The sequence below is a fragment of the Mercenaria mercenaria genome, chromosome 17 (genome assembly GCF_021730395.1).
Source record: "Mercenaria mercenaria strain notata chromosome 17, MADL_Memer_1, whole genome shotgun sequence".
NCBI lineage: Eukaryota > Metazoa > Mollusca > Bivalvia > Venerida > Veneridae > Mercenaria > Mercenaria mercenaria.
This window is the reverse complement of record NC_069377.1, coordinates 69,977,335-70,002,751: the sequence shown is the minus strand read 5'-3', so window position 1 is coordinate 70,002,751 and position 25,417 is coordinate 69,977,335. Positions and strand designations below refer to the sequence as shown.

Below are 25,417 nucleotides of genomic sequence, written 5' to 3'. Positions count from 1 at the left end.
AAAAACTTGTGAGGCAGCTAAATACTTAGGCATAACCATTTCCAAAGATCTAAACTGGTCCAAACACATGACAGTATCACTTCCAAAGCAACTTCCACTCTTCGCTTCATACAACGAAATGTCAAAACTGATAATAAAAAGGTCAAAATTGCTGCCTATAACACCTATGTCCGCCCTCAACTTGAGTACTGTTCAAGCGTCTGGCATCCTTGGCAACAAACCCTCACTAGCAAAGTCGAAAATGTCCAAAGGTCAGCTGCTAGGTACGTCATGTATGACTACAGTTACACCAGTAGTGTTACACATATGCTGAAAACCTTAGAATGGAATACACTCCAATATAGAAGGTTACACAATTCATTAGTAATGTTTTATAAAATAAGGACCCAGACAGTTGCAGTCGACCAATCTCATCTTATTCCAACTAGAAACCTAAATTACTTAATCCCCATGTCTCACACTCAGTACTTTTCTAACTCCTACTTCCCTAGGACCATCCGACTCTGGAACTCCCTACCAACTCATGTTAAATCTAGCCCCAGTCTCAGTATCTTTAGAGAGAGGCTGGCGGTGGTCAGTATGTAATTCTGTTGCCTCTGTCCCATTTTAACTGTAGCATACTGTCTTTTTTAGCTTTTATTCTTTTAACATTGTAACATATCAGTTCTTTAACAACTGTTTCTCTGACAGCGCCGCCCAGTGATAGTCGGAAATCGACGGTTGGGTGAAAGATGTAGATAGATAGATAGATATATATATCCTGACCGGGACTCGAACCCAGGCCGCCTACACACTTTCTACCCGTTTTAATATTCAAGTCCTATACCGTGACATACGGTTGTAAATATATGAAGAAAACAAGTATTTCTTTTTTATTTTTGGCAAAATAGAAGGGGGCTGTGCATTTATTAAGGGTAGGAGAGCATTTATACTGGGACCCAGTGGGTTTTATGGTTATACAATCTGGCTATATATACTGGGGTATATGGTAGCACATATTGACAATATGAAATAATTCTGTCTGCAACAGTTGTCTTTGAAAAAAGGAGGGAGGTAGGGGGGCATTTATGTTAGGGTATAATATGGTATATGGTACTGCATATATAACGTAAGTACTAACAATATGTACAATATATGGAAGTACATGTATATATATACACAACATAAAAAAAAAATATTTTCTAGTAAACAGGTAGGGAAAAGGGTGTATTTATTGGGAAGGGGCAGCATGACCTATAAAAAATTCTATTTTCCAAAGGATGAGTCTAGCCATCCAGTAAACCGCGTCAGGGCTGACGCAGTCGGTTTCCTATAATTGCCATTTGCCTTTATTTAATTTAAATGTTGAATATTTTTTCCAATTTGGCGACAGAAACAACAACTGTTTCATTTAATAGCTGTACACTGGCACCAGATCAGAAAGAAAATGCCTCCGTACGTGTTACACCCTACCCCTAGGTATTCTATAAGAACCATGGTCGTGAACGGGAAAATATACTAACCCATTTCAATCGCGTATTTCATATCTAAAACACGCAGTTCAGTAAATGTGTACTATTGATATTAAACAAGTGGTAATTTATCTTCCGTTGTGTACCGGTCACATTTCTTCAATAATTCTTATCTTAGAAAAAGAACGTGTAGTTTACAGTTTTTTCACAGGTACACAAAAAACTTGCTTGAACTTCCCTGGTGAAGTTCCGTTCTAGATTATAGACACACTCTGATTGGCTGATGTGAAAATGTATGTCAGTCGTCATTTTACTACACGTGTACGCTAAAATGTTCATATGCAGCATAAATGTGCAAAATGAATTAAATAAACAGAATAGATGTATAACTATGTATGATTTCAAATTCAAAACCATATACAAGATGAATTTCATTCATCATTTCGAGTCTTATCGTAAAACTGTGAATATATTGCATTCTGTTTTTGTTTGTTTACATTTCGCTTAACATGTGCACACTGTCGTGACCTCTAGACCGGATGTTCATTAGGGAAGTTCACGCAAGTTTTTTCTGTAACGTTGACTAAAGCATAAAATATACGGAGCATCTCTGCAATATGGAATATTGAGACAAGGTGACTGGTGCACGATTGAAGATAAATTATCGCTTGTTTAATATCAGTAGTACACATTTACTGACCTGCGTGTTTTAGGTATGAAATACGCGATTGAAATGGGTTAGTATATTTTCCCGTTCACGACCATGGTTCTTATAGAATACCTAGGGGTAGGGTGTAACACGTACGGAGGCATTTTCTTTCTGATCTGGTGCCAGTGTAGCTGTATAAATAATTATGCCAACTAAGAAAGTAACCCTCGGTCAGCTAGTGTTGCCAGTGAAGTGTAGGAAATCAATAAAGAGGACAGTTGATTACCTCGTGTATTCAAAACGCAGGTCAAATATGCCGGTGACATTGCCTATGGCAGAAGAATGCAGATGACAATTATTTTAAAACCAATTATAGCTGATTCTGCTGGAAGGCAACTGACAGAAGTACACAATCTGTAATACTAACTAATCTAGCATTTTAGGAGATTCTTTCAGTCAGATTAGTATTTATTGAACAAAGAATCAAAATGTTGTTTGTAGAAAATCGTAATTTCATAGTGAGCATATATGTCAAGTTTCGTGTATTTTTGCCAGCCAGTTTGTTTTTGCTTTTCAGGCAGCTTAACTGCAGTTGTGGACAAAGAATGCTGAAAACACTTTCTGATATATATATATATGTAATAATTCATCTTTTGTTTATTGTTTTAGATTATGACGTTTCCATGGTAACAGTTGGCGAAGTCCTTTTGGTCGGAGGATTGCTGCTCCTTCTGGGCCTTGGCACTCCGGTTGGAGCAGCACTCCCTTCAACGAATATACTTGACTCCGCCCATTGTTACCATATTGGGGTATAAATACATTGATTTCGTCATACTTATAGCAGAGTGTTATTTGAAAGTTTGGAAATGATGTTGAAAATACATAAACCAACACAGTTTTGTCAAAACATGTTTCGCTTTAATAAATATAAAACTTGAACGGAGTTGCGCTTTACGTTACACACATATATATATATATATATATAAAGAAAAAGATATAAAACATGAAAATGATACTTAACTCTCAGAAAAATTTCCTTTATGGCTTTATGTGCAACTGTGTCAGTATTGTGTGCATGAGATACCAGGCTTTTTTTTTTTTTACAAGGAGGGGAAGGGGCCCAGGCCTGTGATTTGGGGGAAAAAATAACTACCCTGTAGGTATTTGGGCAAAGGGGAAAAAATACCCTGATGTAAAGTCAATTTGGGGGGAATACTGCATGATTTAGGCCTTAAAAAAATAGCTGTGTTTCTGGTGGCCCGACCGACTGTAAATTTTAACTGCCGACCGTAATTTTTTTCTTCGACTGATTAATGCATGACCACGATAGCGCGATGTTTTGATTTTAAAATCGAACAAAACCGCTGCGCTATTATACCATCCGCGGTTCTACAATTTAATTGATAATTACGTCAGGCTTAAGTGCGTTTGCTTCTTTTAATTTTCTGACACGTGTCACTAATTCAAAAGCGGACTGACGGTTTATGATTGTATTAATTTTATTTCAAACTTACAAAATATATTATGCACCAAATGATTGCAAACAAAAGCTGGTGCACGTGACTTTTAACGCGAGAAATGAACTCTATAGAATACTTTGCGATTTACTTAAAACTTTGAACTAAACTAGATTTACGTCCAACAACGGCTGTATTTCGATCACATATCTAAGTATATATGATACTTTTCAGCCTAAAAACACTTGAACAATGCAAAAATAATTTAAGGCAGATGACATTATGCACAAAATGGTAATGGTTCTCTACCTAAGTAGTTACTAAGCTTACATACAAAAACTTAACCAAATTGGGACGCAGAATAGTCGAGCTAATAAACCTATCAGGATAGGCTAAGCATCTGGTTATCGGACGGCTGGAAATTATGCAAGCTATGAGTCTACTGTAAGGCTAGAACTAGTCCAAATAATAGGACGTTTCAGGACAGCATGATAACTTTTGACTGTCGCTGTCTCTGTCAAGTCCAAACTTATTCTGCATATTTCTGTTAGGAAATCCCCAATTGAAATCCACTGGGAACATTTTTTGGTACATGTACAAAGTTTTTGTAAAGATTACATCTCTGAAAATGAATTTATGTTGACATTAAAGCATAAACTTGCCTCGCTGACATTTTATGAATATATATTTTTTGTTTTGTTTCTGCTTTGTTGAATTGGGCAGTGTTGTGTTATTGAAACGGGGCCGGATAGATATCTCCTCGCACCTGTCACATCATATTTTCGAAGATTTAAGTCTCTTATATAAAATTATGAATTAAATTCAACTCATTTGAAGTTTCTACATGAATATTAATGTTTAATTTATTAAAGCAAGTAAGAGTTAGACTGCCCAAAGAGCCAGGGCTCCAGATAATTTTTTTGGCCTATGAGTATTTACGCCTATGAGTATTTACTCATCATAATTTTTGAGAATGAATTGGAGTAATTTTTCTCCTGAAAAATTGTAAATGTTAAAAAAAAAAACAGAAATCAGTTTTATAACATATTTATTGGGTGTAACACCCATGGATTTGTTTGCAATTCAGTTTCAATTCAGCATTCAAGTTTTTTATTCTTTTTCTCCCTTGGCTTGCGTTGGTTTCACACTCACTACCAAATCTAAGAGAATATATTCAATATACCTTTAACTATATTGGGGATATATTTTGTTGGTTTAAAGAATGTGTAAAGCATTTGTTTTCTTCTTACATTCCAAGAAAGAGACATTTTGTTGTTTACTCCGAACTGGAAGTTGATACTTTAAATCGATACTGCTTTAAAATACACAACCATACCATCAATATTAATTCCCAACTGTTTGATTTACACACACACTGAGTGTATAGTATTAAAATTTCACTTAAGTTTATAGAGTACCACTCAATGCATGTGTACGTTTAATGTGGGAGAATCAATGCCAACAGTGCTCTGTTACGTAAAGCATCCAGACAATTCAGATTTTGTTTACACTAGTAAAAAATTATTGCGTGTGTTTCTGTAATTTCATATACGTTTTTATACGCTTAAAAATTATCAGACATGCGTATATGAAGTATTTCAAAGCGTAATTTAGGCTTATACGCATCTTATCTGGAGCCCTGAAGAGCTATAAATATAAATAGGTGGTCAACTTGAAAAGCATACAGAGCAAATCTTGCCAACATCCCGTGACAACTGAACGAGATCTCGTTTACCAGAAGTGACGCGTTCTCCAAGCGCCGTTTTGTATGCGAAAGCAATTATTCATTGGTAAATTAATTATCACCGTATGACCACGCTTCTTTTGATGGTAAGAAACATGTACTTTGCGTCTTAAGACCATTTCACATTAAACTAATGTTTTAGAAGCTAAAATGTATTTTAAATGTAGTTTTAAAGGTACTTGTTGTAACTCCATGCTCGCCGATGTTTGTTTTTACTAAGATATCGCCGATTCACGCGCTGACACGAGATCAGGTGAGATTACAGTCACTTGCCATTCTGTGTATTTTATATTTCTTTGGACTGACCAGTGTATTATGACTTTTTTAGATTTTTTAATGTCTTTGTTTTCCTAACAGTAAAATGCAGATACGGGTAAGGCTTAGACGGATGACAACTATAAAATATCAGATCATAAAATAAGTCATCCCGATAAACCAAATGAGTAAGGCTAGGCTAGAACCCATGACAGTGCCTTTCATATTGATAGAACAATAATATGAATTAAGGCACTGCCTAGCATGGGTATTTATTTTTTATATATCCACTTGCAAAGAAATATTCAACACTCAAAAGAAAGTGAAACTTCACTCTAAATAGTGAAGTTTACATTTAGTGTCATCATACCTCTTACAGCGAATATCATACTTTGCAAAAGCAGTGATGTTGACGTAATTCACCGCGTTCTCGCACTGGCTTCAGGATTTTTTTGTTTGTTTGCACTCCACGCAGAAACTTGACGGCCTTTACACTTCCTTACTGTTTTAAAAGTGTTTTTCATTTGCATGTACTATTTTTTATTACAAAAAAGAGGTAAAGAATCGTGTTGGCATGGTTTACGAATTTCTGTGACTGATTCGGGGTGCTCGGATGTTCATGCAGACAACCAGTCTGCGGCATGTACATAAACCGAAACCGGAAAACATCGAAAAAATTGCCTCAGTATTAGTTCTGGCTACCATAACTTAACTGACGCTGTTTTTATTTTCTGACGGTCGCGTCCATTAAGTTATGGCGAAACCCCATTTGGTTAATTAACCAGTATCAGACCGCAACATCTCGCACAGTCTCTCGTGAGAAACTGATGACGTCATGCAACAGTTCAGAGCACGTGGTTATTTTTGAAAATCAAGATCAAAATTTTACCTATTTATGAATTTAATTTAATCATAAACATAACCATTTTCAATAAAATTCATAAAAAACATACCTTAGAAGGTTTAAGTTCTCAGAAAAGGTCAATAAGTAACGATTCTATACCGCCTATTTGTTTTCAAAATGAAGAGTACCCTGATCAGGTAACAACTGCAATGGCGGACAAAATATTGCAGACTGGGTTACCAATTTGAAACTTGTGTGTATAACTTGTGTTCAAATTATGTTTCATGTATTGTTTTGTGCCAGATCAAAAGAAAAATGGAATGGAAATATTTTAAAGTAAAAGGTGAGTCCATTGCATTTCATTTGATGAAATTATAGTGTGGCAGACTTCTGGCACAATTCCTGGTTAGGTTTCAATACGGGATTCGTTTCAGCTCAGAGATCCGTAACAGCATATAAACATCTCTGTCTGAGCTGAAATTTTTTAGCTACCTCAGTATATGCAGACAACAAAGACGAATAACTATAACTAAATTACAGCAGTGTCACACACATGTTAAAGCAACTGGGGTGGCGTTCCCTTGCAAACAGAAGAAATGATGCCAGGCTACTGATGTTTTACAAGATTGTCCATGGACTGGTTGCAGTGCCAATGCCATCTTATATTTTACCTCCTACCCGGCTCACTAGACACATGCATTCCCAATCTTTCCGGCAAATTCAAACACCCTGTAATTATTACAAGTTCTCTTTCTACCCGGCTACCATCATTCTCTGGAATTCTTTGCCGGCTGACATTGCTCAAGCACCTACCCTGGACCAGTTTAGGCAAGGGGTAACCAAACTGGGCCAGGACTTCTGAGTGACCAGGCTGTTTTTAATCCTTTTACTGTACATTTCGCCTTTTTATTAGCACTATCAGCTTTTTCTCAAATTCTCACAAATACCTTATGTATTACTTTAATTCTTCTGTACATTCCTGCTTTTAAACTCTTATGCACTGACGCGCACCTGCATAAAATACTCGCAAGGGTGTCATGCAGTATTTATAGATAGATAGATAGATAGATACGGACGTTACCGTCTCGGGGATTTTCATCCCCTATAAAGTGGATATTACTTACTCCAGAGTTGGTAGAATGTAATTAGTTTTAAGGTCTTCAATATAAGCACCAAGGTTAGCTGTTCCTTCAACAACAAACACCACATCTGAAGGTGTTTTATCCAACGCCACCATTTTATGATTTTACGACGCAATAAACAACTTTCGGTTTATAAACTGCTTTCAAAGCAACACTATTTTGTTAGTCTATTATAAAAAGTCATCAAACAGTATCACCAAACGGGTGACTTGTTTCAAAATATGCTAAATAAAATTTCCCTTCTTTCAGCATTTTTTATTTTTTCCCGGAAATGCCTTGCAACACCTTTTCAAGTGTACTACACAAAAGAAAAAAGTCCTAAATTTTTATACGTATTGTGCTCATTCTTTCGAATAATTACACTTTAATAAGGAATGTAAACTCATATTTCAGTACTTCATTTATACTATACTGTGTGTCAAATTACAAACACTAAGTAAACTTTGTTTCATTAAAAGTCCTCGTAATAAAATAGTTCTTTAGACATGTTAATAACCGAATCAGATATCTATTTTCGCGAAAAGTTCATCCGTTTCAACGAAAAGTTTAATTGACTCTGCTTGCCTCGTCGCCAAAGTTAAAATCAAAGGAACACAGAAAAATGAAAAAGAGGCAGAACTTGAAAAAGCAAATAATTTATGGACCTTTTGTGTTGTATTTAATATCACCCCAGTGAAAAAGTGTATGAAGTTTCAAATCATTAGTGCTACAGATGCCTAGATATTGGCCAGGAATGTGCATTTCTGCGCAAAGGCATGTATAATTTTCATGCTTTAAATTATATACATTTTTTTTTATAATTTTTTCATTCCAGTACATATTACATTTAAAGAAAATTAACAACACATTTTTTCCCAAATTTTATTCAATGTAATTATTCTCAAAGATTAATAATTATAAATAAATGTTTCTATGTTAAGAATGTAACCAAAGACATATAGAATGTAACCAAAGGTATTTAGACAGTTGCAAATTGATGGCTGCAAAATTGATAGTTACCTATGTTCAATCACAATATGTAACCAAAGACATATAGAATGTAACCAAAGTAACCAAAGGGTTATAGGTGGTTACAAATGTATACCTATGCGCAGAGGTGCACTTTTTGGGCCATATATGTAGCAGATGCCAGCCTACATACAATAACTTTACCAAATCGCAACATCATTTAATGACAAACAGGCAAGGACAAGAGCCGTACCTGTTTTTTGAATAGTGAAACTAAAAAACAAAACATCACCAACCTGCCCATATTCCAACACAGTGTTACTTCCCCTTATCGGTACAGTCGATTGTTCGACAATATTCCTGAGTGGCATTAATTAATTTAATTACTACAAGTGAATCTAATGTTTCTTTTAAGCATTTTTCTTCAATAAGAGGAATTTTGAACTTTGGTGTGTCACTATGTTTGACTTTTAGATTTTCTTTTAAAACTGATTTTATTCTTTCAGATAAAGATGTTATAGATTCTGCCCTTTGGAACACATTTGCATAGAATGTATTAAAAGTTTCTGCTGTTAATTTTTGGTTTCTAGTGTCATAATTGATACAGTTTTTTTGTCCAAAGTGATTTTGTATCTTTACTATTTTAAATGTATTTTTGGTTAAAGAATTCCTTTTTAGCATAATGTGAGACAGTTCTTTTACTAGAGATCTCCAGTACTTAAAATCTTCAGAATTTTTTTTTTTTCATTTAGGCATAGACTATATATAGCTTTTGTTAAAACATCATTGAACCAATCAACTTGATTTTTGTATTATACACGTTTTTGTTTGTATGGAGCAGGAGAATTAAGAATATTTAAAACAAAATCATAGAATGTCAGAAGCATCATCTGGGTCATCAAAAGCTTTAATTACTGACCAGGGTTCTTTTGTTAAGTCTTCTATAAAAGTTTTTTGCATCAGATCTCTTTACTTGATAGTTATATGTACTGTTCCTTTTCTGAGCTTTTGATTCATCTTTCTTGTGAAGCATATTGGATAGTGATCACTAATAGTAATAATTAATACATACATCAGCGCAAGTTATATTTTGTGGCTGGTTGGAACAGATATGGTCTATAATTGTTGATGATGTTTTCTGTGACTCCAGTAGGTTTTGTGACAAGTTGGTTAAAATCAAAAAAATAATTATGTTATTATATTTTTAATTTGGAGAAACTGCGTTTTGAAAGTTAAAATAAATATTTCCCCAAAAATGGTTTCCTTATCTTAAATGTACAGCTTATCTAATATCTCTTCAATTTTATCATTCCATGTAGTTGTGGATGTTGGTGGTCTGTAAATATATATAGTAATGAAAGGTTTTTATTTCTAACCAAATAGCCTCAGTATCTTTTGCTTCAAGATCAGTTCTTAATTCACATGAGTTAACATATGAAACTGTTCAACCACCATTTGATCCTCTCTCTTGACGAAAGAGTTTTAGTTGTTTATGGGTAACAACAGTTGGTATAGTAGACGCAACTTGACCGCGATGGTTGACCTTAGGCTGATTATTCATATCGGTTATTTCATTATAGAAATCAAGGGTGTTTAGGGTAGCCGTGTATATTTATATGGAATTAGTTTGTATACAGTGCAGTATCAAAGTATATATACTTTCATTTGATCAATTAAAACTTTCCAATACACTAATTTATATTTACACAAAATTATATTTCCTTTTTCTCGTGCAGCTCATGTTTTACGTACACTCCTTTTCAATAATAGGTTGTGCCTTATTATGTATTATAATGCAAAGGTCAACCATCGGGGTCAAGTTGCGTCCACTATACATGTAGTTGGAATTTCGTTTCCCATACTTTGTTTCTGGTTTTTGTTAGCTGCAGAGGAGATGCTGATCAGTACCGATTTTTTATTTGCCTCTTCAGAACTGTAACTTTTAACCAATGAGGTGTCATCAGGTGTTACACTTGGAGCTGGCTCAATCTGTTGCCTTTGGAAGTAGTTTCTGTTGGCTGGATTGCATGGGGTTGAAGACTTTTCCCCCAGAATGAAGTAAACAAGCCTTTTGAATTTTTATTTTAGGCTTTGCTGTCATGTAATATACACATTTTCTCAAAGTTTCACAGCTTTCAACTAAGGATGTATCACCTAAAGTAACTTGTTTATTTTCAGGTTCTAACTGAACTGATTGTGTATCTTCTGTGGCGCTTTTTTTGACTGTCACTGACATTCTGCACAGATTTCAAAGATGTCTCATCTGTCCCTAGTTAATTTTGGTGACTTTGTTTTTTATCAAAGGTGAGCTAAATTTAAGAGTTCAAAGGCGTTGAAACTTTTGTTGAATAATTTTGCGACCTATTGTATCGTGCATCTGTGGATGTTTTTTAGACTTCCTATTACAGAAATAGTCACTGTTTACAGGATGCACTCCTTTTCTTGCAGCTTTTCCTACTTTTTTCATTTGCCAAGCTTTTAATATTTCTTTGTTGGATGATGGACCAAATAATTACAGAATTTTAAGTAGACTTGTGGATTTTCTTTTCTGTTTAGCTGTTTACCTGACGGTGTTACTGGAGATGTGCTTTTGATTATACTTGTATTATTTTCTGCATTTGAGACTAGAGTGTAATTTTGTTTGATGTGATGAAGCATGGTATGCAACCACTGTCAGGACACTGGTTATATGACCCAGGGAAGTGCCAACGCCTTTAGTATCTTGAACAATGGTTTGGGTCCAATCGCTAAGGTGACTATGTCTTAGACTAGCTGACAAACGATGTAGAATGTCCTTTGTTAAAACGTAAAGCTGGTGAGACCAAATATCTCAGATATAGAATTTTCCTCTGGCTACCTTGCCTAAATGATTCGTGTACCAATGATTCGTAAATGATTTCTTATTATGAGCTAGACAATTTCAGAGATCAGGCAAATCACTAAATGTTTCAAACTAACAATCTTCAATTAAAAATGATTAGCTCAAACTCCTATAGGCTGGAGACTCTATACTTGACTGGTCTTTTTGTTGAAGTTCCCGTCAGACAATGTCTTTGAATCAACAACATACAAGTCCTATCGCATAGATGCTCGGCCTCTGTCCTCTCAAACTCTATATAATTGCCCTGACTCCTGGATGCTCAGCGCCTATATGCTATCATATGTAGCATTCAACTACCATATAGGTATTCCCCGATGCCTTGGCTGTAACTTCGCCAATAATGCTGAACCTTCTATAAGCTGGAACTCTCCTACTATCTCAGTAGATTACCAAACTCTGGGTCTCTGTCTCAGCTTCCCGATGCTCAGCCTATATATGCTGTCGTCTATAGCATTCAATTACCTTTAAGGTTAAACTCCTATGCGCTGACCCTATAGCTCGAAACCTTGTTGAAATTCTGCAACTCTTCTTTAGTCTACAAACTTCCAAAGTCTTCTTTTTAATAATTTATCCGCCCTGACAGGGTAACTGCAACAGTCTCCTTCTCAAGGTACTGGGATAAATTATTAGTTGAATCCTCGATGTGTCTTCTGCAACCGCTGGATACCGAATGAGCTCTCTGTCATCCATCTACCTATTTATACCCCAGCAGACGTGCTATTTTTAGAACTTGTTTCTGATTGGTCCAAATTTAAACATAACGTTTTACAACGAGTACTTGCTGTATTAAATATCTGGTTCCCTTTAACTTTTGTATACGACATAATGTGCGAAGCTGGCACCCAGCTATCTATATAATAAACCCCAATCAGCCATAAATGACCCAAATTCTATTAATAACAGCAATTCAACAATAATTATAGCAATGACAAAATGAAAAGGGAGTCAAGCACTATCTGTGCTTATGGGTTACATTATCAATATATTAAATATACAAATTATTCTGACAACCACAACTTGCATCCTTTTCCATGCACTAACATACTTAACGTCTTTGTAGGTTGTCAGCACAACTTTCTTTCCAGATATACTTATTTTCACTGTCAAACCTGTAAAATCTGGCATTTCATAGTCGTGTGTGATATAATAGCTATTGGGCTATCTGGACTGGCTCTCTTCCCGCTAAGTAAGCTGGAAGATAAAGGTGACCAAGGCTATCATTCCACACTACAAAAACTTCCTAAGTGGATAATATGGAAGGCTTGAAAGTTATGGGAAATCATATACATCTGGGAAATGATTCATTAAGAAATATTTATTTTTCCACAAAATTCATAAACACGGCAATTTTTGCTACAAGATACAAAGTTCATATGGTATCAATAACATGTTCTTTGCAGTTTTAATCAAACTTTATCCCTGAACACTTGTTTATATCCTCAGTAACACTTTAATCATCATGTAATATCATTTGATTCAAAACATCTGTCTTCATTAGGAATGTTAAATACTGCATGTAGAATAATATACAGTTGTTTCTTATTGACAAAGTTCTTGCTAAAATTCATATAAAGGCTGCACAATTTACATCTATAGTCCAAACACTTTAACTGAAGACTGTATATGTCACATAACGGTAATCCAAACACAAAGCACCATTGCAGTACAACTAGTGGGATCAACATTTTAGCAAATTAACACAATCAGAGTGTTTATTTATTTGTTCCATCAAGCTGCTGTTTATTTGTACTCCTGACGTAACTCGAGTTCAATGAACACATCTGGTTAGTTCTAATTCAGAATTTATTTCACATTTCATGGACACTTCTTCTCAATACAGCTCTTCCCACCTTCGTCATACTCCTGTTTTGAAATCCACATCTGCTGGAACGAGCCCTGTAATAAACAATCAATAAGGTGTTTGCCAATATTTAGATAATTTACCTTGTTGTTTTAACATTTCTGTTTTATGTTATGTACTGCTTGCTGGGTTTAACGTCACACAGATGCAATTATTGGTCATATGGCAACTTTCCAGGTTTTGATGGTGGAAGAAGACCCCAAGTGTCACTCCTAGAACTGTTTCAGGCATCGGTGTGCACCTAGGAAGAACACTTGACCTTCCACAAGCCAGCTGGAAGACTTCCTCACATGGAGAATTCTACATCTACAAGTGAGGGTGGAAACCCACATCAGTAAAGGGCAAATGATTCCAAGTCAGCGACCTTAGCCACTTCACTATGTTTGTTTGTTTGTATTTAAGCTGATTTAAAGTTGTCACCAGTCCTCTAGGGCTTTTAGTAATTTTTAGCTTCAATGCCAGAAACCCCCCTGATTCTTTTGCTTGTAAGATGTAAATCAAGGAACTTATCCTAGTATGACTTGATTAGCTGGAGCAGCAAGACTCAAAGTCACGACCCCAGGTTCCGGTCAGCCAGTGTTAACACTGGGTGGGCTCTTCACTATATAGGCATTCTATGGAGTAAAGATTTACCAATGAAGCGAGAATAGATCCACCAATCCAGCTGCTGAATCGTCGCTCTGATGAGCCCGTTGCAGCAATCAACTTCAGTCTCATTGTCTGTAAAACAAGACATACATGTTATTAAACCAGAAACAACAATCAATAATGCATTCAAAAAAATAACAGCTTATGTTTGACTGTTTGGTTGGTTTTGGTTTAACATTCATTTTTCTACAGTATGTATACTAAGTAATAGAGGACACTCAACCTTACCAATTTTCCTGGATACAGTATTGAGTTCTGTAACAGTGAGCACTCAACCTGACTAATTTTCCTAGATACATTTTTTCAGTAATGGTGGCTACTCGACTACTGTTCCTGTATACAGTATTTCAGTTATGTTACAGTGACCACTCGACCTAACTACTGTTCCTGTCTACAGTATTTCAGTTATGTTACAGTGACCAATTGACAACTACTGTTCCTGTATCCAGTATTTCAGTTATGTTACAGCGACCACTCGACCTAACTACTGTTCCTGTATACAGTATTTCAGTCACGTTACAGTGACCACTTGACTCAACTACTGTTCCTTAATACAGAACCAGTACTAACTTTGTTCACTGCAAATAACGGCTAATCAGTGATAACCAGAGGATCTCACATATTATCTTTTTTCCAAATGTCACTTAAATCCTAACACATACTGACAGCAATAAACAATGTTGTACATAAGAAAGATATAAGAAATTCCACTTTAAGTTCTTACTGAGGGTGTTTTATTACTGAGGTCCCTGTTGAGTCTGTCTGTAAAACCATTCAAGAGAGAATTCCCTCCAACTGTAATCACACTGCTGTATAAACTCTACAATGTTAATGATACATGTTTATAATTAGAAATCTATATCCGCTTGTACAGAAATTTTGCATGACAAATTCAGATATTATATGAAATTGATGTTGTAACATGTGAGGTAATGAATATAAAACAAATAATTGTTTACTTTGAAGTGATAAGCATCTTTCTGTGTATGAATCTACTTCTCTGATGTAAAATTCAATAGCAGTTTGACAAGTTTCCTGTAAAAGGCATTTGACAAGTGACAATGCAAAAATACTTACCGTAATGTTGAGTGTAAAAGAAATGTGCAAATATTCATTCTTGTATTTACCTTCAAGTAAAAGTTTCATGTTTTTCAATAAATATTATAAAGATGAAACTGATACTTACTGGTCTAATATCAATGTCACACATACCAACACTGGTTGTGATCACATGGCCCATACTCAACATTGTGTTACTAGGTACATCCTGAAAAACAACAAAGAAACATATCTTTCCAACATTACACTGACCAGAATGACACTCCATGACAAAACTTGTTAACATACTGCCAAAAAATTTACAAACCATTTTATGAAAGACAAAATGCTTGGACTACAAGTTCATTAACATCAGTATCACAATACATCAAATATAAACATATCCTGTACAGCCAACTGTTAAACAAACTTTCTGCTACACTATATCTCATTAACTGCGTGATGAATGAATCAATAAAACTTGATTGTTCCCTACATTAACATTTCAACTTTGGCCTTGTGTCTACTTGTACAACAAAGAAAACATGCTTATAGCTTTTCAGTTAAACCATACCTTGATGAAAGAAGGGTCAAACAACATTTCAGGTATTCGGATTCTTTCCTCACCAAAATCTCTATGGTAACCATTGGGAAATTCATACTGTTGACATGGCATTGTTTCTGCTCCACTGAAATACAGTTTAATATCATAAGACATGTAGTCAAATACAGATCTAATAAACACTTTCTGTTTGATCAACCAAGTCTGTAACCGAATTATCCGTGAATTGCGGCTTTGTTCACAAGAACCTAGACATCAAACATACATAATTCTTAAGGTCTCCGAAGATGGTAGCAGGATCTTTTCGAATTACCAAAGAATTTTTAATATCAATTTTATGGTCAAAAATGTATTTTCCCCTTCGAAAAATCAGGCAAAATAACACTTTAAAAACAAGAGGACCATGATGGTCCTGAATCGCTCACCTCTTCCCACATGACACAGTTTTGAGTATGACGTCGTTTTTTCTATTATTTGACATAGTGACCTAGTTTTTGAGCTCATGTGACCCAGTTTTGAACTTGACCTAGATATTATCAAGATAAAAATTTTGACCAATTTTCATGAAGATCCATTGAAAAATATGGTCTCTAGAGAGGTCACAAGGTTTTTCTATTATTTGACATATTGACCTAGTTTTCGAAGGTACCTGACCCTGTTTTGACCTTTATCTAGATATCATCAAGGTGAACATTCTCACTATTTTCATGAAGATCTCATGAAAAACATGGCCTCTAGAGAGGTCACAATGTTTTTCTATCTTTATACCTACTGGCCTAGTTTTTGACCGCACATGACCCAGTTTCGAAACTGACCTAGATATCATCAAGGTGAACATTCAGATCAATTTTCATGAAGATCCATTGAAAAATATGGCCTCTAGAGAGGTCAAAAGATTTTAACAATTTTAGACCTACTGACCTAGTTTTTAACCGCAGTTGACCCAGTTTCAAACTTGACCTAGATATCATCAAGATGAACATTCAGACCAACTTTCATACAGATCCCATGAAAAGTATGGCCTCTAGAGAGGTCACAAGGTTTTTTTATTATTTGACCTACTGACCTAGTTTTTTAAGGCACGTGACCCAGTTTCAAACTTGATCTAGATATCATCAAGGTGAACATTCTGACCAATTTTTATGGAGATCCATTCACAAGTATGGCCTCTAGAGGGGTCACAAGGTTTTTCTATTTTTAGACCTACTGACCTAGTTTTTGACCGCACATGACCCTGTTTCGAACTTGAGCTAGATATCATCAAGATGAACATTCAGACCAATTTTCATACAGATCCCATGAAAAATATGGCCTTTAGAGAGATCACAAAGTTTTTCCATTATCTGACCTACTGACCTAGTTTTTGATGGCACGTGACCCACTTTCGAACTTGACCTAGATATCATCAAGACAAACATTCAGACCAACTTTCATACAGATCCCATGAAAAATATGGCCTCTAGAGAGGTCACAAGGTTTTTCTATTATTTGACCTACTGACCTAGTTTTTGAAGGCACGTGACCCACTTTCGAACTTGACCTAGATATCATCAAGGTGAACATTCTGACCAAATTTCATGAAGATCTCATGAAATATATGGCCTCTAGAGAGGTCACAAACTTTTTCTATTTTTAGACGTACTGACCTAGTTTTTGACCGGACGTGACACAGTTTCAAACTTGACCTAGATATCATCAAGATGAACATTCAGACCAACTTTCATACAGATCCAATGAAAAATATGGCCTTTAGAGAGGTCACAAGGTTTTTCTATTATTTGACCTACTGACCTAGTTTTTGACGGCACATGACCCAGTTTCGAACTTGATCTAGATATCATCATGGTGAATGTTCTGGTCAATTTTCATGAAGATCCCATGAAAAATATGGCCTCTAGAGAGGTCACAAGGTTTTTCTATTTTTAGACCTACTGACCTAGTTTTTGATGGCACGTGATCCAGTTTCGAACTTGACCTAGATATCATCAAGGTGAATGTTCTGACCAATTTTCATGAAGATCTTGTGAAATATATGGCCTCTAGAGAGGTCACAAGGTTTTTCTATTTTTAGACCTACTGACCTAGTTTTTTAAGGCACGTGACCCAGTTTCAAACTTGACCTAGATATCATCAAGGTGAACATTCTGAGCAATTTTCATGAAGATCTTGTGAAATATATGGCCTCTAGAGAGGTCACAAGGTTTTTCTATTTTTAGACCTACTGACCTAGTTTTTGATGGCACGTGACCCAGTTTCGAACTTGACCTAGATATCATCAACATGAACATTCTGACCAATTTTCATAAAGATCCCATGAAAAATGTGACCTCTAGAGTGGTCACAAGCAAAAGTTTACGGACGGACGCACGCACAGACGGACGGACGACTGACGACGGACACCGCGCGATCACAAAAGCTCACCTTGTCACTTTGTGACAGGTGAGCTAAAAAAACAAGACCTGTCTGTAAGACAGCCAATGCTCGACTATTCGATTTATTGTCCAAGAAGCAGGAATATTACCCTAAATGTTAAAATATCTATAGAGTTTCAATCCAGTATCTGCATTAGTTTTGGAGATAGTAACTTGCAAGCAAAACTTTAACCAGAATTTTCTAAGTCCAAAAAGGGGGATAATTTGGCCAAAATGCATGTCAGAGTTATGGAACTTGATGCTATCACCTAGTTTTATAATCCCGAAGACACAATATGGAATTTCAATTCAATATCTGAATTAGTTTTGGAGACAGTAACTTGCATGCAAAACTTTAACCAGGATTTTCCAAGTCCAAAAGCGGGCATAACTTGGCCAAAATACATGTCAAAGTTATAAGATTTGACCAAGTGAGGTTGGTAATTGACCTAGAAAAAGAAAAAATAAGTTTTAAAGCTTTATGCCTTAAAGTAATAGCTATACCTACTTGCATGCAAAACTTCAACTAGGATAGGGGGCATACTTTGGCCAAAATAGAAGTCGGAGTTATGGGACTTGACCAGTGAGGCGGTAATTGACAAAAAAAAAAGAAAAGAAGTTTCAAAGCTATTACCTTGAAATTGAAGCCTATTATTGCATGCAAAACTTAACCAAGGGGGACCTAAACCCCGCCCCGTGCCTTGGTGAGTAGAATAGTTACTAAAAACGTTCCAGAAATTTTAAAAAATTTTTTGCATGAAAATATTGTTTTATTTAAATATCCTGGAATTTTGAAATAACCTTTCAAAAATAAAATCAAAAAATGAGTTTTTAAAAATGCTGGTGTAAAAATAGCAAAATTACAAGGGAAAAATACCCCCAGGAATTTTTTCCCCAAAAAATTAAAAAATGATCAAGACATTCTGAAAATTTAAAAAGATCCTATTACCACACTCAGTGTTTGTTAGAATGATGTTTAATATCAATGCTATTGTTTTGTATTTTGAAGAGAAATCAAAGGACACAACAGCTGTCAGAACACAAGCGACTTTTCAACACCCTTGTCATTGAGCAATAAAAATTTGGAAAAGGGGCAAAATTTTTGTAAAATTGAAAAACAGAGTTATGGATCTTGAAATGCATATCAATTAACACAGTGGAAAAGGGGGAAGTTTAAACCCGTTTTTCCTATGTGGGTATGAGAACCAGCTTACAAAAAAAACTTAACCCAAAAAAATTTTAAGTCAAAAAGGGGCAAAATTTTTGTAAAAAAAAGAGCTGTCCGTAAGACACCCAATTTGCTTTCGAAAATATTGTCACAGAAGAAAAATTTTTACCCAAATGTTAAATATCAAAAGATTTTTTAAGTTCAAAGGGGGGACAAAATTTTGCCAAAAAATATCAAGTTATGGGATTGAGTTATCAATAGTTTTATAACCCGAAAAAACCTTTAATTTCAATTCATATCTGCATTATTTTGGGGATGTAACTTGCTGTAAACTTTTCCAGAATTTTCAAAGCCCCAAGGGGGACATAATTTGCTCAAAATCATGTAAGAGTTATGGAACTTGCCCCGTGGGTTGGAAATTGCCCTAGAAAAAGAATAAATAAGTTTCAAAGCTATGGGCCTTTTGGTAATAGCTGTAGTATTTGCCGCAAAATTTAACCCCGGTTTTTCTAAGCCCAAAAAGGGGGGATAATTTCCCCCAAATTTTACAGTCGGATTTTATGGGCTTGTGCTAAACTATTTTTAACCCTGAAGACACTGGAAGTTTAAATTTTAAATATCTGTTTGTTTTGAAGATATTATTCATGTAAACTTTAACCGGGATTTTCGGGTCAAAGGGGGGCATAATTTTCCCCAAAATCAGTCGAGTATGGGATTGACCCATGGGGGGAAATTTGATCAGAAAAAAAAAAAATTTTCAAATGTATATCCCTTTTTATAATAGTGTATTACTTGACGCAAAATTTTAACCGAATTTCTAAGTCCAAAAAGGGGCTTTTGGCCAAAATACTGTCAGATTAGGGGACTTGCCCCAGTGGGGTGGTAATTGATCTAAAAAAAGAAAAAATAATATCAAATCTTATCCCTTTTTGTAAGCTTAGTACTTGCCGAAAAACTTTACCAAAATTTTCTAAGCCCGAAAGGGGCACAATTTCCCCAAAATGAAGGCAGTTATGGGATTTGGTGCTTCAATAGTTTTATAACCCCGAAGACACATGTGAGTTTCAATTCTATCGCATTGTTTGGAATGTAACTTGCATTAAAACTTTAACCTTTTTTTCCAAGCCAAAAAGGGGGGGATAATTTGTAAAAAATACAGTTAATTTTGGGAAACTTGACCTGGGGTTTGGAATTACCTAAAAAAAGAATAAAAAGTTTAAAAAGCATATGCCTTTAATATAGCTGTATGTACTTATGCAAAAACTTAACCAAGGTGTGACCCGACGCCGGGGTGAGTAGAATACAGATATTTTAAATAGTCGAGAAAAAAAGGAAAACGGGGTACTGAACTTTTGCAAGTAGCTTTCCAAAAATGAAAAAGTTATGAATTTAAACCCTTCCCAAAAAGTGGTAAACGGGAATCCCAGTTTACATAAAAAAATTTAAACCCAAATGGGGCCCCCAATGCTGACAAAGGGGTGAGTCCAATCCTAATTTTTCTTGAAGAGCCACTAAAAAGGTAATTAAACAAAAATTTAAAAGAAATTCTTAAAAAAAACAGTAAAACAAACAGGTTCAACCGGGGTTTTTTGATAAAAATACAGGAAAAATACAGATTTCTTATTGTAAAAATTAAGAATTCGACCAATTTTTGGAGTAAAAAAAAGGGAAATTTAATTTAAAAAATTTGGGTATGGACGGTGAAAATTTCCCTATTTTTAATTTTATTGTCCCAATCTTTTTTTTTTTAATTTTAAAAAATATTTCTAAGAACGTTCCCAAGGGCAAATTGCTGTAGCAACAAAAATTTTTGATCATCAAAATGGAAACTACTTTTTTAAAAAAATTTCATCAAAACAAAGATTCAAAAACAGTACAGTATTTAAATGAAGTCCCTTAAAAAAAATTTCGGGGTGGTAATTCTTGAAGCTGAAAAAATTTTTCAAACCCTTTAAATTGAAAAAGATAACCACAGATGTTGAAGCACTTGAAATCAAACTTCTGTTTCTTTTTATCAATCAATCAAAACAACTTAAAAAATGTATTATTTGTATGATAAAGCAGAGAGCAGGGACTCCCAAACTTTGACAGAATAATCCCTTTTTAAACTTCAACTTTTTGTCTTTTTATAAGTGTTCAAAATTGTATCATGCAATCAAAATCTGGCAACAAAAAATTTCCCCTTTGAAGGCGTGGGTTTTTTTTTTCTTGTTTAAAATGATCACTGATAAAATTTTAAAACACAATCAATTTAAGGGGTTAGCAGTTCCCCCAAGAACCAAAGAGGCAATTTTTTGGCTATTTTACTGACCCCAGTAAACACTTTAATTTTTCCCCAAGCGGGGTTTGATATACGCTTTTCTTCAACACTCATTTCTACTGTTCAGAGCAAGATGAGCTTTCACGGGTTTTAAATTTATTCCCTTTGGTTTTGAAACATGGTCAAACGCCTCTCAAATTTGGAGTGACGGTAAGAAGAAAACTGGAAAAGGAGCTTTATTTTTTTAAACTCGGGGGAAATGTCACCCATCATTTGGGACCATGTTGAGAAACGGGTTTTTACCCCTATCATAATCCAGGGGAAAGACACCAAAACCTTCTCTTTTTATGGTTTTGTTTAAGACTATGCATACAAAGGTTAGTTTCCCGATCCACCACATCATATAAGTTTTTTCTAAAGGCAATGTGAATTGTATGAAGATTATAAGGCCCCCAAATGCTAAACCCATTCCATCTGCCCTGGCTTTTTCCCAATTTTTGGGTTGTCTAGTACGCTTGCCACAATTCAGCAGTGGCATCCTAGGGCAAAGTTTTTAAAAATAAAACCCTTACAGAAACTCCCCACAACACCCAATACCACTGAGGATGTTAACTGTCTGCACTGTTGTGTTATTGTGGTTTTGTCTCAGTCTAAGATTATATGTTGACATTTTTTTCAATTTCATGATGTTGCCACAGAAAAATCATAATAGCACAGCAACCTTTTTGGAAAGATGGTGACCCTTGGGAACACTGTAACAGCAAAGCTAAAATACAATAATCTTAAGGCAGAATTTAAGTAATTTAAGTTTTGCTCCGTCATTTTTTACTTTTTGGTAGGAAAATATAGGATTTTTTTTGAAGATAAAAAAAATTTTAAGTTTTTTTTAAATGCAGGTTTTTTTTTCAATATGAACTCGGAATACAGGAAGTGGTTGACAGCCCGGATTATGTATATTAGAAAAATCACGAAAACAATTTAGAGAAATGGCAGGGCCATCCCATACAAATCTAACTTTAAATTTTTTGGCTTCAATGTTAGCATATGTTAGGATAACAAGATTTTTAACCTTTTTTAAAAAATATTAGTAATAATCCGATTTCAAAACATCTACGAAAAAAGTAATAACAAAAGGGTGCCCCTCATCAACAAGAGCGGTTGGAAACGAAAAGTGACTATTCAACAGCCTTTCAAGAATAATATAAATTTGAAAAAGGGGAAAAATTTTTTAAATTGCAAAACAGGGTAATAAAAACCTGTATAATGAATATCAGTTCATGACAATGAACAATTGGGTGAAGTGTCAATCCATTTCCATTAGTAGGTACTGAGATACCAGCTTCAGGGATCGAAGTTAATTTTTTTTCCCACTAAAAAATGGTGATTTCCCACACAATTATTTAAAGGCTTTTACTGCAAAAATTATAAAGTTTTTTTTGTTGTTTTTGGTTTCATAAAAAGTTAATGTTCAGCTTTTCCCCTTTTTCAGGTTCGAACGGGCCGGGATTTCGGGTTTGGGAAAAAGGGACCCAAAGTACTCGAATTCTTTGGATTTTTGGTTGGATCGCAAGGTTTAAGGTTATTTAGGTCATGCCTTGGATCGATAGCATTTTCTGTTCCAACCCTTTTTGCACAAACAAACTTGTTTTTTTCCTCTCCATTTTCGCAGTTGTGAATCACCCCCAAAAACAAAGACAAATATCATTAGAGCTTTTTTTGATATCCGATAATTACATTTGTATAAAGCACAAGCGGTTACATTTTATGGGTAAAATAACTACCCAAAGGATTTTTTTAAAGAGCAAGGGTTTGGGTCGTTTTCAAACATGATCGCGAAAATTCAGTCCCATGATTTCCTACTCGTTTTTTATTTTTCTTACTCGATTTTGCAGTTGCAACCGCAAAATTCGACCCCTGCGCTTACATACAAAAATTTTAACCAAAAAACTGCAAATAAAAAAAGGGGTATAATTTTGAAAAAATGAAAAGTAAGTTAGGGAACCTGTACCTGCATGTAGATCATGGCAGGAACAAGTGTGTGAAGTTTCAATCCTTTCCCCATTAGGGGGGTACGAGATACCAGCTTTACATAAAAAAACTTAAACCCAAAAATTTCAAAGTCGAAAAAGGGCAAAATTTTAAAAAAAAAGTTATGAACCTGTGAAATGTAAGTAAATTTTATCACATGATAAGTGTGTGAATTTTCAATCCTTGATGGGGTTATGGTACCAGCTTAATAAAAAAACAAAACAGAGTGTTTGGCCCCCACCATTACCCTTTTTTGAATTTTCCCAAATTTCAAACTAGTGGAAAAATCAAGGTCAAGTTTCATTTTGGTACGCAACACTGTGCTGGGGCCAATTTTTAAAAAGTTTTGAAAGCTGTGCCTTGAAAAGTGAAAGTGGTCACGATCAATTTTAAGGCAAAATCATTTCGGGAACAGAATATGCATTGCTTCAAATTTGGAGGGTGTAGCTGAGAAATGGAAGTGGTACTAGGTAAAAATCAATGTCAAATTTCAATTTAGAACACAAAAATATGATGTGGTCCAAATTTAAACCGTCTTCAGAAATGTGAAAGTAGGGCACTAGGCCCAAAGTCAAGGTCAAAGTTTGTTTCGTACACAACCCATGCAGTGGGTTTAAATTTTTAAAATACAGAAATTGAAAGTTGGTCACTGGTCAAGATCAAGGTAATATGTCAAGGGTTTATTTGCCCCTCAAAAAAAACATGTGTCCAAAATTTTAATGTTGTAGGTTAGGAATGAAGATTCAAAAAATTTTTTTTTCCCAATAAAATATGTTTTAAATTTTAAAAAAAAACAAAGGGGGCCCTAACTCACTCAAAAATTTTTTATTTTTTGTTTGTTTTTTTGGGTTTAACGCGTTTTTTAATGATTTTAGTCATGTACGGGAGGCGTTAACCTAACCCGTGTTCCCGGGGTTTTGTCCGTTTTAACCCGTTCTCCGCAAGTAAATGCCAACTTCCCCACTGAATTATCAGAGGTGGGGGACTATGATTTCAGACACAATGTCGTTTTTCAAAAAGTCACGGAGAATACACCCAGCCCGAGGACGAACTCGCGAGTGACCCCGCGATCCGTAGACCAAACGTCTTTCCCAGAGCTAAACGGGGGGCTCAAAAATTTTTAACCATTGACTTTTAGGTGGCACAAACAGGGGACCAAAATCATTCTGACCAAATTGGTCTAAATCCCCCCAAAGTTTCTGAGGAGATCGTAACGAGGGAATTTACGGACGGGCGGCCATGGACGCAGAGTGATTTTAAAAGCCCACCATTGATATGGTGGGCTAAAAATCAAACCGGCCCAACACACGAGTGAGCCCCTAGCTTACCCTTTTTTTGAATAGTCGAGCAAAATGACATCAAATACACCCCAGATTTTTTTTGGACGCCAAAAAATTTCAAGAAAAAACAAATTTTTTTAAAAGGAAATCGCCCCCTTAACCCCGGGCTGCAAAAATCGTGTAAAACAATCCTGGAAATCATTTCAAAAACAACATGATTTCCCTTTTTGGCCAGCTTTGAGCAGATCATATATTCATTTAAAATATTTTTCAATTTTCTACGAAACTTTTTTCTTTACAAAAAATACTTTGTAGATTTTTGAATTATTTTCTCAAAAGTTAAGTTTTAAAAATACAACAAATGTAATGTCTGATTCAAAAATGCATTTAGGGTTTTCAAACAAGAGGGTCGATGACCTGGATTGCTCCCGAGAAATGAGCTACATGTTTCAAATGACAAACTGAGATAAAATATTTTGATTTTTGTTGGTCTATTTATGGTCAATAAATTCATTTTGCGATTTTGGGGGGAAAATCTGTATGTAATTAAAAAATTTTAACGCGTATCTTAAAAAACAAGAAAATAGGTCGAGGTCAAGGGCACAGTCAAATGACATCATATTACTTTGGGGGGGGTCAGGTATTTATAATTAAACGCTTGAAATAGGATCAAAAAATATTTTTTCCAAATAACTACATAATAAAAGTGACCCCAGAGCAGGGCCTCTTTTAACCCCCGGGGGGTAATTTTGAAAATTTTTGGGGAGGACTAAGAAAAGTATCATATTAA

General features: G+C 35.2%; 3 protein-coding genes across 7 annotated transcripts in view; all 3 read right to left on the bottom strand.

The window, feature by feature from the left end:
* Positions 1 to 7,836, bottom strand: part of LOC123537136 (mediator of RNA polymerase II transcription subunit 25-like) — a 98,917-nt gene extending 91,081 nt beyond the window's left edge. For 2 of the 5 annotated variants that reach the window (XM_045320710.2, XM_053528557.1), the window contains exon 1: positions 7,525 to 7,833. In XM_045320710.2, the coding sequence (XP_045176645.2) occupies positions 7,525 to 7,637 (113 nt within the window). In that variant the 5' untranslated portion in view covers positions 7,638 to 7,833. Of the gene's footprint in view, positions 1 to 7,524 lie in introns of all 5 variants that reach the window. The other 3 variants (XM_053528559.1, XM_053528556.1, XM_053528558.1) reach the window with 3 other exon arrangements.
* The window catches only part of LOC123536115 (uncharacterized), a 164,548-nt gene that overhangs the window by 75,284 nt on the left and 63,847 nt on the right, over positions 1 to 25,417 (bottom strand). The gene's annotated exons all lie outside the window — the stretch shown is intronic.
* LOC123536361 (actin-like protein 6B) lies at positions 12,672 to 15,651 on the bottom strand. Its single transcript, XM_053528560.1, has 5 exons — positions 15,493 to 15,651; positions 15,067 to 15,147; positions 14,605 to 14,700; positions 13,866 to 13,952; positions 12,672 to 13,267 (listed from the first exon to the last, which is right to left on the bottom strand). Exons 1-5 carry the CDS (start codon positions 15,634 to 15,636, stop codon positions 13,187 to 13,189), a joined length of 489 nt encoding a protein of 162 aa, XP_053384535.1. The 5' UTR covers positions 15,637 to 15,651; the 3' UTR covers positions 12,672 to 13,186.